The sequence below is a fragment of the Candoia aspera genome, chromosome 4 (genome assembly GCF_035149785.1).
Source record: "Candoia aspera isolate rCanAsp1 chromosome 4, rCanAsp1.hap2, whole genome shotgun sequence".
NCBI lineage: Eukaryota > Metazoa > Chordata > Lepidosauria > Squamata > Boidae > Candoia > Candoia aspera.
In genome coordinates this window covers 28,394,713-28,410,044 of record NC_086156.1, presented here as the reverse complement: position 1 = coordinate 28,410,044, position 15,332 = coordinate 28,394,713, and the positions used below count along the sequence as shown (strand labels likewise).

At 38.8% G+C, this 15,332-nt stretch overlaps 1 protein-coding gene across 1 annotated transcript in view; it reads left to right on the top strand.

Annotated features, from left to right (window-relative positions):
* THSD7A (thrombospondin type 1 domain containing 7A) overlaps positions 1 to 15,332 on the top strand; it is a 225,482-nt gene that overhangs the window by 178,947 nt on the left and 31,203 nt on the right. The window contains exons 15-16 of the mRNA XM_063303716.1: positions 8,704 to 8,882; positions 13,067 to 13,072. Coding sequence (XP_063159786.1) covers positions 8,704 to 8,882; positions 13,067 to 13,072 — 185 coding nt within the window. The remainder of the gene's footprint in view (positions 1 to 8,703; positions 8,883 to 13,066; positions 13,073 to 15,332) is intronic.

Genomic DNA, 15,332 nt, shown 5'->3' with positions numbered 1-15,332 from the left:
ATTTTGTAAAGTTGTCCATAAAACAAATATACCTGAATACTCAGTTAAACAATTCCTTGTTTCTGTGCTCTACAAAGCTATTAATTAGGTGGTAGCTTTCATTGGAAGTAGTGGAACATGTGTCTAAAAAGGTATAGTATATAAAATATGTATTCATTCTTTTTTTTTTCTTTCCAATTTACCCAATTTTCTGTCTGCAAAGAAAGATGACCAAATCATTTCAACTAAGCTCATAAGGATCCTCCCACATCTCATTCATTTATTCATTTATTCATTTGATTTTTAAGATCTCCTCACCAGATAGTTGTGTAGGGCTTATTTAAAAATTCATGCACAGCTTCTTTTCTTGGGAGATCTAGCAGGAATTTTTTTAAAGTTTCAGTGCACCTTCAGTTTGATGTCCATCATTCAAATCTGATAGATTTTCAGTATCAGTTTTACCATATATAAAAAGGAGCTGAATCCACAGTGAATCAGTGTTAGAACATGAAAGAGCATAAGCTGACTATGATTAAAAAAAACATATCATGGCATGGAATGAGCTTAGTTGAAATGATTTGGTCATCTTTCTTTGCAGATAAAAAATTGGGTAAGTTGGAAAGAGAAAAAAAGGACATTACTGCCCTAATAACCCTATTTGGTTATACCTTTAATTGAAAAATTGGGACGTTCATCCAGATAAATGGGCTTATGATTAGGGAGTTAAAATAAATTACATAGTACTGTTTTCTCAATTCCCAGCACCGTAGTCAAGTGGTGAAATCTTGGAGATGCAGTTTCAGCATGTCTGGAAGGAGCCAAACTGAGGAATGTAGGGAGAGAAGGCATTATGATCATGTGCTTAAGAACCTCAGTTGTTAAGAGCATTTAGCACTGCTTTTTCAAAAGATGCTGTATTTAGTAAGGCGGACTTGATTGATACAATATTCTAATATTTCAATTCACAAGAGAGATTCTGTTGCCATTTTGACTGGTGTCACCCCTTCTGATTTCTCCATGTGTCACAACCTGTGACTTGTCCATGAGGATGAAAAACTAGGAAAGAAGAGACCAGATTGCTGATGCAGAATATCAGCTGCTCTATGCCATTGAAGCCTTGGAGGCTAATCCTGAGAACAAGATAAAAGACATGCCATGGTTCAATTCATCATTTTGTGGGCTCTTGTGACAGACTCATGAATACAAATACTGTCAGGTGGATTGTAAATACCTTTGAAAGTCAAAGAAAATGCAAGAAGTGGTGTCCTTGTCTAAACCCTGGACAATCAGTTATAAGGCAAAAGATCAGTATCTTAAACACGAGGTGCCATAATTCCCTGCTTATATTTCCATAAATCTTTGTTCATAGAAGTTGATTTCAATTGTTCTTTATAAGACTGCTGCATCTTTTCAGAATGTGTCCAGCTTTATCTATGATTATGTTTGAACTATAATTTTATTTACAGTGCTCAGGTTTGCCTTTGATGAAGGAATGGAATAAAAGATATAAAAGATAAGACAATAGAGTGATGCCTTGTTTTCCCAAGGAAAGATTAACATTTACTTCTTCAATTTCTTATTTTTATTACTTAGAAAAGTATCTCTTTAATGTGCTTGGATAATTACTATTGACCTTTGTCTTTCTATTAAACATTGGTGGTAAGAAGTGCCCATCTTTTGATCCTATCCAGCTTCATTAGGGGAAAGAATTATTAGTGAATGATGCAGTATAAAATACTTCATAGTCACTGACTAAATTGCATGAAAAGATACTCATTTGGGGATGCTTTTTTATAGGTTCTGAACTGCCTCTACCCAGTTTGCTATTGTCAAGGACATGTTAGATGTACAAGGGCAGAAACATGAATTTTAGTCATGTCTCCTATTTATATATAAAGTGAGTGTGCAGCTACTATATTTTGAATATTCTGACTCCTTTTCTGCTTATGTTACTGCACTCCATTATTTTAGCAATCAATTCCAAGCTGCCAACACACTGCCTGTTTGTTTCATGTAGAGGACACACACACACGGAGGCATACCATTATATATATATTTAATTAATTAATTTTATCCCACCTTTATTATTTTTATAAATAACTCAAAGTGGTAAACATACCTAATACTCCTTCCTCTTCCTGTTTTCCCCACAACAACAACCCTGTGAGGTGGGTTGGGCTGAGAGAGAGTGACTGGCCCAAGGTCACCCAGCCAGCTTTCATGCCTAAGGTGGGACTAGAATTCTCAGTCTCCTGGTTTCTAGCCTGGTGCCTTAACCACTAGACCAAACTGTCTCTGTCTCTCTGTCTCTCTCTCTCTATATATATATATATTGTGTGTGTGTGTATATATATATATATGAATGAATGAATGAATAGGACATAGGTGAGTACCTGTCTTATCACATTCCAAGTATCCCTTACTACCTTGAATGAATTATATTTTCATAATGATATCTAGCACAGCTCATTTCTTCAAGCATAGTTAAGATTGGAATGTATATAAAATGGCTGACTTAATATGCAGATGGAGGATATGGATTTTTCTTTCAAAATCTGCCCAGCCTTTATAAGCCACCCTTTTTTCTCCATTATGGCTGCCTTTTTAACTGAGTAATATCCCATTTAAATTAAACTTTGCCTCTTTTTTTTGCCTTAGTCCTCTGCTAAGCTCTCAACGCCCTCTATCTGCCATCTTCTTGCCTGGACCTACAAACGTTCTTACAGGTCTACTTCTCTGATTCTTCTGATCTGTCTCTTTTGACTTCTGACTAGCTCATTGCTGTTGGTTCTTCTGATATCCTTCTTGTTCTTCTCTGTTGCAACATTGCATTTGTATATTTTCAGCAGACATATGGAAGGACATTTGGCCAAATATGTAAGAGATCCATGATAACTTAGCTAAATGTAGGGAATATTAGAGCAGAAAGTTAAGAGTTAGGTGTACTTTCTGTAGCAATTAAGACTTGCTTACTTGCTTGCTTACTTAAGACTTAGCCAATTTTGCAGCTGCCCAGTTTCATCAAGAGGCCCAATATATGATGGTTTGCTCAGATTCTTGATCCCCTAGTACTCCTTACTGTGCAACCCAATGCTGGTTTACTTAGAAACCAGTTCCAATCTTAACAGTTTGCACAATCCCTACTCCCACAATCCCTTGTATGAGCCATGCTGGCTGAGGCTAATGGGACTTGGTCCAAAGTCTCTGAAAGATGCCAAGGAGTATTTGCAGGAGCTGTCAAAAAAGTCAAGATGTCAGTCACAACCAGATGATCAAATCCCCACCCCTTTTTGTGTGTGTGCTCTGCAGAAGTTGAAAGGAAGCAAGTCAAACTGGACATTGGAAGGGTTGAAAATTTCCTCCCAAATTCTTAATGAAGGATGGCAGAAGGGGGGAGTTATTTTAAGGGGAGGTGTATGTGTGAGTTTTCTCTTCTCTTCTCTTCTCTTCTCTTCTCTTCTCTTCTCTTCTCTTCTCTTCTCTTTTTTTTTTAAAGAAAGATCTTGCATCCATTTGCCCACAGGAGCACAGAATCTATCCACTTGTGTAGCTTTTTCTGACTGTCAGAGATCCGTACAAAGTTGTGTGGTTACCTGGCAGATAATTCCTGGTAAAAATGCAAGGACAAGACATTGTGTGTGGAGACCTTTTTGAAAGTTAAAGAGAGAAGTCTCAGCAGCCTCTTGCGGAGTAAGATATTGTTCTTCCCACCTATCACCACAAATTTTTAAAATGAATTATTACGAATTATTTTAGTCCTATCAAACAAGGCATTAAAATCTGCCTTTTTGTCAAGGAGCAACAGGTTTTCCAAACAAGTACGAAGGACTCCAGTGAGCAGGATTTGGCCCTGCATTAACAAACATAGTTGACTTGCCACAGAATATAATATCAAAACTCAATATTTAATATGTATCATTGTCCTTCAAATCTGTTTAATGACACAGTTTTATGATGGTGCATTAGACCTGCAAAAAACCCTAGCATTTATTAGAAGTCACTACAAATCACAAAAGTATTATTTTAATTATAGTGAGTGTATTTTGTCCTTATTGACAACTTTTGCAATCATATAGCATTGTCCCATGTTGGCTTTTTTGAAATTACACCAGTAGTATTTCCTTACTCCCAGACACCTGGCTTTTTGGCTCCTGGTTGTTCTTGTTATTCATAGAACAAAAAAGCATCTAGGTAATCCTCTTATGAGGAGGGCCTCTCCTCCTTGAGAAAACAGCAAAGCTAGTGATTAGCATGGAAACATCATTGGTCCTTCTCTTTGGAGTACGTTGCCTGCTTGTCTTCCATTCTCTTATAAACAATCAAACTAATCTGAGTCTGGAACAGCGATACTGTGGTAATTAATGCAGCAGACGGGTCAATTTCTCAACCAGCAAGAAAGGCAGGCAGAAACTTAGGGGAAAAGAAATACCTGTTGGCAGGTACTAATTTATGCACCAGGGAAGTGAGAAAAGCAGACAGGCAACAGAAAGAAACTTAAAACAGCTGGAAGCTTTGCATAGGAAACAGAGTGGGCTCTGGTCTGTGACAACGTTTGAAGCAAAACATTTGCGAGCTGTCCTGAAGGGGCTGCAAGATTTACACAGAACACGTAATGTTTCAGTTAAGCAGTTGTGTAGAGAGATGCCAAGTCTATGCAAATTCCCACAAATGTACTATGCTGAACCTTTTTTGAATAGAGTTAGCTAACAAATAAGGTCTAGGAGATAGCTGGTATCTACCGCTCAGTCAATCTTCAAGGGTATATACTTTTTCATCTTCAGCCTCCTGTAATATTTATATAATGGATGGGATTCTGTGTACTTCCCATGCTCCCCTGCAGCCTGTTCATTTGAGCTTCTAGGACTAATCATTGAAACCAGTGTTTTTCAACCTTGGCAACTTTAAGATGTGTGGACTTCAGCTCCCAGAATTCCCCAGCCAGCATGCTATCTGGGGAATTCTGGGAGTTGAAGTCCACACATAAAGTTGCCAAGGCTGAGAAACACTGATATGAACTGCTCTTGTGATTGTGTGTTTGATATACAGCTCTACAAATTCCAAATAAAATAGTTGACTACGTTAGATACTGTTGGCATATTAGACTATGATCCTAAAGTAAACAGGGTAGCCTTCAACTAATTGGTGCCCCCCACACCTCATGGACTAAAACTTCCATACTTTTTACCCAGGGTTTTATATTTTACAAAAAACAAAAACAAAACAAAACCAGCTGGCTATCATCAGTGTAAGACTTGAAGGCTCCCTAGTCAGATCAACGGAAATTGAACACAGGATTGTGTGAGAAATATAAGGAAGATTTTTTGGGGAGTGGGGAGTGGACTTCGAGTCAGTGTTGACTTCTGGCGACTACCTGGACAAGTCCCTGCGGGTTTCTTGGCAAGATTTTCAGAAGTGGTTTGCCATTTTCTCCTTCCTAGGGCTGAGAGAGAGTGACTGGGCCAAGCTCACCCAGCTGGCTTTGTACCTAAGGCAGGACTAGAACTCACAGTCTCCTGGTTTCTAGCCCAGTGCCCTAACCACCACACCAAACTAGCTCTATAAGGAAGTTTGGATATAAGTATGCCACATAACTAATGAAAAACAGGGGAAATAAAGCATGAAGTTATGATATTTATTAATAGCATTGTAATGAACAGAAAGGGTAGAAATAATTAAAAAGAGATAAACCTGGTTTTTCTTAAATCAAGACATAGGTGGAATTCAGTTCAGTTTTGACTTCTAGAAGCCCATAGAGAAATCCTTCCATTGCCTTAAGAACAGATGTGTTCATGCTGGATTTTTCCAGCTGAAGTCCTTTTTCCTAGAAGCCCTCTTCGTTTCGTAAAACTAGAGCTAAAGTAGGTGACCTACGGCATTGTTTCCTACCATCAGCTGCTTCATGTTTGAAATAGCCTATTGTCTACTGGCAGATTAGATGAGCTCTTTGCTAACCTTAGTTAATAATCCTTCTGCATGCCTTTCCCTGGATTTGATCATGAGGTTGTTTGGAGGAGTGAGCATCTGTTTCAGTTCAAGGCTTCTGGCTGCACTCTAGTTCTGTTTCTGTGGTCCTGCTGACCTACAATTACATGCGTCCGCTATCCAGCCCAAGGACAGCCATGCGTTATCTTGTGTTGCTCTCAGTGAAGTAGTTGTTAATCACAATTTCTATGCCAGTGGGCCTTTTGGAGGCCATTGAGAAAAATTCTTCACTTTTTCTGCAGTTCTCATTCAGATTGATAAAAGAGAATTTGCTTTTGAAATTTATTTTTAAGGAAAAAAGAATTAAAGTGATATTCTCATGGGTGAAGTGTATGTATGTGGATGTGCTGCCTTTCTCTGTGCAATGTTTTCTCCAGCAATCTGCTTCCTTCCCGTCTTTCCATGCTTCAATTAAAGCCACTGGGCTTTTTCAGAGTAAGAAGTATGGATAACCTGGGAAGTTTCAGATTTATGGAAAGATGCAGCAGCAGTAGTACTTGCTTACACTTCCAGCAATTAAGTAATGTCAAAAACAGCATCAGGAGAAATCTGACATAAATTCCGAAGTTCTCTGAGATGAAGATAGAAGTCTCCTTCTCAACAGAAGAAAATGCTTCAGAAATTGCAGTGCAAATTTCAAGACTTCACTAGTTCTTATACTGCAGTAGCTGGTGCCTTTGATTTCATACAATTGTTTTATACCAGGCAGAGCTTGAATGACACAGGACATACTTAACAGGCATGAATTAACGACCAAGCGCTATGAAGTGTGGAGTGAAAATCATATATTTGCTTCATATTATTTATTTAAGTAATTTTCCAAAATGAGAAGCAATTTTCATCCCACTTTTCAGGAAGATTTATTGTGAGATGCAATTAGCAGAAATAGAATGCTTCATTGGTTGTCTAAAAGCAGCAACAAGCCAGTTAAAATTAAAAGGTCCCTCTTTTTTTAAAGGGTTTTGTCATATGCTGAATGGAAACAAAGTAGATGCCTGTTCTGATGATGACGATCTTCAGCAGCTGAAGTGCCACCACCGACAAAAGCTGCTCGTGGCCACTTGGATACTTGCAAAAGGCAGAGGCATTGAGAACCTCCCAAGGGGGGTGGGGGATGCAGCAGCTAATCATTCAAATATCTAAATTCTATGGTACTGCCTCAAAAAAGAGAAAAAATTTCACCCGCAACAAAATGTTGCCATGTCTCCTCAACCCAGAGTGTACATTAAAGGAGTTTGAAGCTGGACATTCCAGTCCATTTTTTTCTTTTTTCACTACCAACTGATACTCAACATTTTGTAGTTGTTTTTTGGGGGGGGGGTCGTTATTATTAAAATTATTATTAAACTTTGGCAAATATTGAGGTTCCCTGGAACATGCTGATACCTCCCCTTGGCTTCTCAGATATCCTCTTTTAGCTTCTAATATGGTCAGCAATTATCACCTGTACAGGCTATTAGGGACAGTATATTTTTACTTATCCATACCTAAAGCAACATGTTGGTATAAATATGCACACATTTCAAAAAATATACATAAGACAAGGATTTAGAGTCTCATGAAGAAATAAGCTTGTTTGATCATCCTAAGGGCCAACTGTTTAGCTGAGTAATATTACCATCCAGGGCCACAACTGGGGGGGGCAAGCGAGGCACATGACCTGGGCGCTGCGCTGGGGGGCGCCAAAATGAGTGCGGGGGCACCAAAATGGGCGCAGAATCCATGTTAGCCATGGGTGACACAGACCCTAGTTGCGGGCCTGTGACCATCACCTTTAAAAATTTTGTCAATTGGAGCAAACCACTTGCTAATCCTTCAAAGGAATTACTCTCTATCTAACACGCAGGCAGATGGCTGTTAATCTACAGCTCCTGGATGTGGTAGAGCAATCTCTTTTTACAGTCCAAATAGTGCATGCAAAGTGTGAAACTAGTTTCACGAGGATCAAGCACAACCCTTTCTGGAGTGGGAAGAGCAGAAAAGTGGGGCAGCAGCCTAACTTGTAAGATATTTTTATTCACATGTTGCGGTGGAAAAGGGAGTGATGTAATGAGAGGCAGGGTGTCAATTACATTCCAGCTGTCAGAAAAGCAGAATTGTAGATACTGGATGAGCATGAATCCTAATAAGATACCATGCAGGTGCCCAGATTTTACTTTGGCATTGTCTCTGGAGGTATCAGCTTCTCCACTGAATTTTAATAAAGCTCTAATGATGAAGAAATTTCTGTACTGCGAAACCCCTGTCAAATCAGACTTTGGATCCTGAAACCACAGTGGATGGGAAATTTTGACAGCTGTAGTCCCAGCACGTCAGAGGGCATCAGGCTGGGAAGGCTGCTGTAAACAAACTGTCAGCTGGACAGAGAGGAAGCACCTGTGTATCTGTTAGAGTTCTAGAAGCTGGTGTCATCCAATGAAATTGTGTGGAAGTAGATGCAGAACATCAGGGAATTAGTTGCCATAAGCTGATGGCGACCAGTTTAGATGACTATAAGGTGATTTGGCAAACTTGCAGAGGTCAGTATCAATTATTAGCCAATGAAATGAAATCTTCATGGTCCACAGGAGTATCACTTGCTAAGGTTAACATCAAGAGAGGACAGTTATTTTCACACATGGCTTGTGTGCTTCTGGGAAACACCCACTTGGGAAAAAGAATATGGGGTTAGATGTACATTTGGTGTGGTCCGACTGGGCTCATGAAAGTTCTGAACTTGTGTTTTCATTTCTCTTCATTCAGGGTACATTGAGGAGGCCTGCATCATTCCATGTCCATCAGACTGCAAGCTCAGTGAGTGGTCCAATTGGTCTCGCTGTAGCAAATCCTGTGGGAGTGGGGTGAAGGTCAGGTCCAAATGGCTCCGGGAGAAGCCTTACAATGGTGGAAGGCCCTGCCCTAAGCTGGACCATGTCAATCAGGTAAATGATCTCTACTTCCTCCTCATCAGCAGCATTTCCTTTCCAAGAATGAAACTTGCTTCTCATTGAAATACCTGTATAGGATCATAGTATATGAAGCATCCAACAGAGAACAAATTATTTTTATTGCCTAGACCAAGGGTGTCATTGAATATGTCTTCTCCTTTTTGATGTAAATAGAGATGGTATCCTTGCTGAATTATATTAGAGCTGTAAATCATTTAGATTAATCAGTGTTTTATCTAATTGAACCACTAAAACTCTCTCAAGTAGAACAGAATATATATCCAAAATATGTATATTTAATACCTAAAAGCTGAGGATGGTATCCCTCATTACTCCCACCCCAAAGTAAATATAGTTTCTGTGATTATTCTTACCGACGCACCATCTAAAACACTGCCTTCAGTGTTCAGTGCTATTGTTCTATGGAGATAACATTAAGTAGCGCATTAAAACTTCTTAATTAACTAATGCTCATTTAACTACAGTTGATGAAACAGCCCTACTTTATGCCAGTTCACTGCCATTCTGAGAAAACATATTTTTAATTGGCTTCACAAACCAATTGTGAGTTTTTGTGTGAACTTGTGTGTGTGTGTGTGTGTGTGTAAAAGAGAAAGAGAGAAGAAACCTGATGGCTAAACACAGGAAAATTGCTGTGCTGTGTTGAATGTCCAAGTGATGCTTAATAAACTCCAGACTGGACCCTAGTTTAGGTTCTTGTAACAGGCTAGACTCCTGTGACCCGTTTGGGTCATCGTTTCAGAGATACTTCCCTACCAGATTTCTCAATTCCTTCAACAATGGCAGCACTTCTAATGTACTGCCTTCACTGGAAAAGTTCTTAAAAATTTAGAGAGATATACAGTATCTCTGATCATATATTTCAAGGCAGAATATATCTGCCTTGAAAATAGCCCATCTCATTCATATTGAACTGCATAACACAGTCAAACATCAGGAGTTGATCACAGGAAATGTTTTATGACCTTTTGTATTATGTCATAAAATGTTTTATAAAACTTGCCTAATTTCAACTCCACTGGAGTCATGGGTCCCAGATTTTGGAGGCGTTCTGTAAGTTAGGCCATTTTAGGTATCGTGGTTCAAAAAATTTTGCCCTATGATACACCGTTTTGCCCAGTTAAAGGTTACAAACAAACAGACATAAGAGTTTTAGTAGTAGATTCCTTGAGTAAGTTACTCATAACTTACTTGAAATGTGTAAGCATGGCAGTAGCATTCCTCCTTGTAAAAAAACTATTGAATAGGAGAAAGCTGCCTTTGTGCTTCTGCTCAGTTGTCTTTTATGTCCATCTTGAATGTTGATTAATTTGCATATTCTTTAGCAAGTGAAATGGCCAAGTTTATATTTCCATAAATTCCTTTTCACGTGGGAAAGAGATGTAAACAGAGGAGGTACTGTTGGCCGTTCATATAAGTTTGCTAAATGCCTTTGTGTTGACGTTTTGCAGGCTGAGAAGGAAATGGCTTCCTGATTTGATTTTCCACTTAAGGGAACGTAATTAGTTCTAGTTTAGAAAATAGTAAGTGTTAAACTGAAACTAATAAGCTACAATTGAGCGTGAAAGCTCAGTTTGAAGCCATCAAAAAATGAGATGGTGTGCAGAGAGAAATATTTAATAGACTTGAAATAAATTTTCTACATTCAAACTACATACTTCAAAGTATAGTTCAAAATGCACCAGATATCAATGTAATGAACAATTACTTTGTTCATTTAGATGGGCAAATGCTGAAGCATTTGGTTTATTTCTACTACTCTACTGCCCTCTTGTGGCAGAAGAGTGTAGTGTTTGTTATATGTTTAGATTTATTTTTTTATTAGAAAGGTTCATCCAGATCAGCCTTCCTAAACTTAACCCCCTCTAAATGCATTTGACTTCAACTCTCAATTCCCAGATAGGATTAGCCAGTGGCTGTGCTGAATCAGGATTGCAAGTATTGAAGTCCAAGAGATCTGGAGAGTATCTGAAGGCTGATCCAGATTAGTATTTTAGTCTCTCATTGTTCTGATGTTTGTTTCCCCAGAGAATATGCTTAAATATCTGAAAGTTGCAATTTGCTTTTATTCCTGTTATTCCTGTTATTTATTCCTGTTATTTCACAATACACTGATATGTTGTTTATAGTTTATACTGAAAACTTACCATTTAGTGAAACTAATGCAGGATGGAATTCGAAATGGAGTTTAGCAAGGAAATGATTATGGGCACCTTTGTTTGGGCCAAGAGAATGGTGAAATGAAATGAATGAAGTATCTAGGCAAATGGGGGTAAATCACGCCCACAGATTCATCACCTAGAGTGTTACAGTGAGAAGAGCCAGGACAGAGGCTACTATGAAGAGCAGTGGAAATGTCTGTCTAAACAGTCACACAAATATATGTAGCTCTTCAAAGAGGTAAAGGACTTTAAGTAATGGACATGGATGGAAAGAAGTATGGAGGCAGAGCACAAAACCCAGCATGTCTATGCAAGATGTCTTTCATGCAGTATGTCTTCCATGCATCATGTCCTGGTGCATCTTTCTGTAGCAATAGATCACACAAAGAAGTTGCTTTTGATGCTGCAGCAGCAATAAAATACTAAAACCAAAAACAACACAAAACCCAAACCATGAGAAAATGGAGTGATTGTGTATCTACTTCATTGAAGGATGTTCTGAGACCTTGAAAGCTTAGATTCCTTGTTAAAGTCACTTTTTGTTAAATCTGTAATTATGCTCTAGTTTGTGGCAGAGCCAGGCTGCAGAGAAAATGCAGTTAACTTGCCCTGTCTCCAACTGAAAGAAATCAAGAAGCTGTTTGAAGGGCTGTGACTGTACTGAAAACAGTAGACGGAAAGTATAACATCCCCTGAAAGAGAAAAGTCAGGATTAAAAGATGGTGTATGGCTGGAGAGCAATTTTGATTAATTCATATGTGCATTAGGAACTTTGATTTTTATGTTTCTAACATGCTTCTTACTTAGCCTAAGTAAGTAGGGGAGTCTACTGTAAAAACAGACAAAAGCAAAGTGAAAGCAATTTAATGCCCATATCTTTTCTAGTGTCTAGATTCTAGAATTTTGTTTTATTGCTAAGTTTCTGAAAAGAAACAAACAAACAGATTTCTGCCCAGTTCTAATCCAAATCTGAACATTGGTTACTGTTTCCTGAGATTGGCAATCTATAAATTGGTACCATTTTCTTAAAGTTTTGTGAAGTTGTCTTTCTATCTTCTCAAACATGGAACCTTTTATATCACCTGTCTTAATGTTCTTCTTGTATCCAAGAATCACATAAATAGGGAGGTTTTGAAATGTTTTGCTTCGGCCCTCAGTCCTGGGTTGTTCAAAATGAGACAGATATGTGCAGATTTTGTTTTCCCAGTATAGATTCAGAACAGCCTCCAGGGATGTCCGGGGTGTGTGGGTGTGTGTGTGTGTGTCAAAAAGTGAAGATGGCAGCCACAACCATGTGATTGAAGACCTGCTCCTTTTATATATGCAAAAAGGGGTGAGGCTTTGAGCACATGGTTGTGGATGCCATCTTGACATTTTTTGACACCCCCCACAATCAGCTCCCATTATTCCACAGCTGAGTGAGATGAAATCCAACACAAAGGCAGGGTATTAGGTTGGAGAAAGAGGCTTGGGATGTGTCTTTGGAATATGAAACAATCTGATGGCTTTTACAAGACTGGATATGAAATACATGTGCTTCAAGTAGTCACTGGAAAAGTATCTTTGGAGCTGAAACTTATTGTGCTGTGCTTTTACTGTAATTTTTTTTCATGGAGCATAGCAAATAAAAAAGAAAACATTTCCAGAAACATTCCTGCTTTCTACTTAAAGCCAGTTGGAAACATATTTAGCCTTTGTTAGCACCTCTTGTCTTAAAGCTAATTATGTTGCAAGCTACAAAGATGGCATAGTCAGAAACGCTGTGTACCTGTATCAGTTTTCACCCAATACTTTGAAAAGATAGCATAGTTCAGTGCAAAATGCCATAAGCAGAAACAACAAAATTATCCTGTGTTTACAAGGACCATTGCCTGTTAGGAGAATCAGTTTACCTCTCTGAAGCACATGCCTTTTTGTGAATATGTTTTGCTTCCTAACTATTGTTTTTATTTATCTTGCTCATTCCCTTGTGCTCATCGTCAACATCTGTCCCAGGCTCAGGTAAGAGGCTGTGAAACAGATGCAAAACAATCCCGCATGCTTCTGGATCAGATTTTATAACTGTGTGCAGTGTTTGTCGTTTGCTGTAGCTTCCCTTTGAGTCTAGATGAATGCTGATTTAAAATGCTTCTATGTATATAGTGGTCACTGCTTAACTAGGCAGAAATGGGAGAGGTTGAGAAGCAGTCATATAGCTGGGATGAGAGATTGATTGCATCATTATTACTAGTTATTACTAAGTTTGACAGATGGGAATGATCCATGGGGAACCTGGACATTGTTGGGGGAGGCTCTAATGGCTCGGTGTTCTTCCTAGTCATATGACTAATTTTGGTATATAAGACTCTCAGATCTCAAAATTATCTCTTTTACAAGATGGCCTTTATCAGGACCCTTCAGTCATAACCAATCTCCACTCAGAACAGACCAAAACGAGTTGCTAATAACATTGTTTAGTACAGCCGCAATTGCTTATCTGTTTTGGGTGAAAGATGGCCCGGGAAGGTTGGTAGGTCTGCAGCATACTGAGCCCTCTGTAAGTGACAAGGATGCTTTCCACCTCTTTGCAGCTGATCACCTCCTATTCCACTTATCTCATTTGTACCTATCTGTTTAAAAATATTAGTTATGGTGGCAAAACATACTGTATATTGGATTTCCTCTGAGTGATGAGGAAGAAAGCAAAATAAAACAAAACTACTACACAATTTGGAGTGCTATTACCAATCAGGAATTTGAATGGGTGGAACACATTCTCATTTCCATTAACCAATAGTTAATTTAACCTCTGTTAACGGGTGAGCTCCCGTTGCTAGTCCCAGCTCCTGCACACCAAGCAGTTCGAAAACATGCAAATGTGAGTAGATTAATTGGTACCGCTTCGGCGGGAAGGTAACGGCGTTCCGTGAGTCATGCTGGCCACATGACCCGGAAGTGTCTATGACAACGCCGGCTCCAAGGCTTAGAAACGGAGATGAGCACCGCCCCCTAGAGTCGGACACGACTGGACTTTATGTCAAGGGAAACCTTTACCTTTACCTTTACTACCAAATCAGAGTTTGCTAAATCCAAGACCAAATGGAAATGGTAATGTAGTTGTGGTTCTGAATCAATTCAAGGGTTACATTTAATCCCTATTCCATGATCCATGGCAGGACATAATGGTATCCGAGAGAATGGTGATGATGAAAAGTTGATCTCAGTGGGTTTCAACCCACCCAAGACATAGTAACTATCCCCATAATTCTTGTTACTCCAAGTTTTAAGTCGAAATAGATGGTTTCTTAATATTATTAAGTAATACAAAAGCTGGATTCACACATTGTACAAATCCATAAACTTATTTTGTTGGTTTTAAACATGTTATGGTTTACAAATCATGGCTAATGGGTGAGCCAGTGAACTCCATTCATTGTGGATTATTCAATAAATCATGGTTCAACAGTGTGTGAATCCAGCCAGAAAGCAATAACATGGTTTTTAATAGGATATTGAATATTCATGTTCCAAACTTGTTCGAATAAGGATGCCAACACTGCTCAAGCATACTGGATTTATTGAACACACTTGACATAGAGTGTTTGATGGGCTGAGGGAAAATCTCTGGAGAAAATTTACCCAAAACAGACCCAGTCATCAAGTTCAGTTAAATACCAGGATCTTTCCTAAGAACAACAAGCACTCATTCAGGTAAAAATCTTGTGGATTTGCAAGTGGCTGAAGCCAAATGCAAACACTGGTGAAATCAAAGTAGAGCGGAGCAACTAAAAGGGAAATAATAAATGAATACTAAATAAATGTGAAACAAAGGAGACTGTGAACTAGTAATGTCCAAGAGGGAGGAATGGGAGCCAGGAACACAGTTTCTTCTGCATTGTCTTGCTAGAAATCCTGTGATTCCAGTAGATTCTGTATTCCTTTAACTGTACGAGATGAAGAAGAAACTAAAGATACTGGAATCTTGCTGCTGTATTGTCCAACTTTATGGCCCACTTGGCGCATCTAAAAGATGAGGGTCAATGTGTTTGGGGAACACCAGGTTGAGAAGGATTCTGGGACAAGGTAAGAAATTGGTTTCATAAAAGGGAAGTGAAGCGAATTCAGAAAAAGGAAGGGCGAATGCCTTGAAAGTCCTCCCATCTGCAATCTAATCAACAAATACAAGCACTGTTAGATTGCTATGTGCACACATGCTTGCTTGCTAATGTTGATATGCATGTCTCCTAACTCTGAATAAATGATAGTTACAATGTTGTTTCCA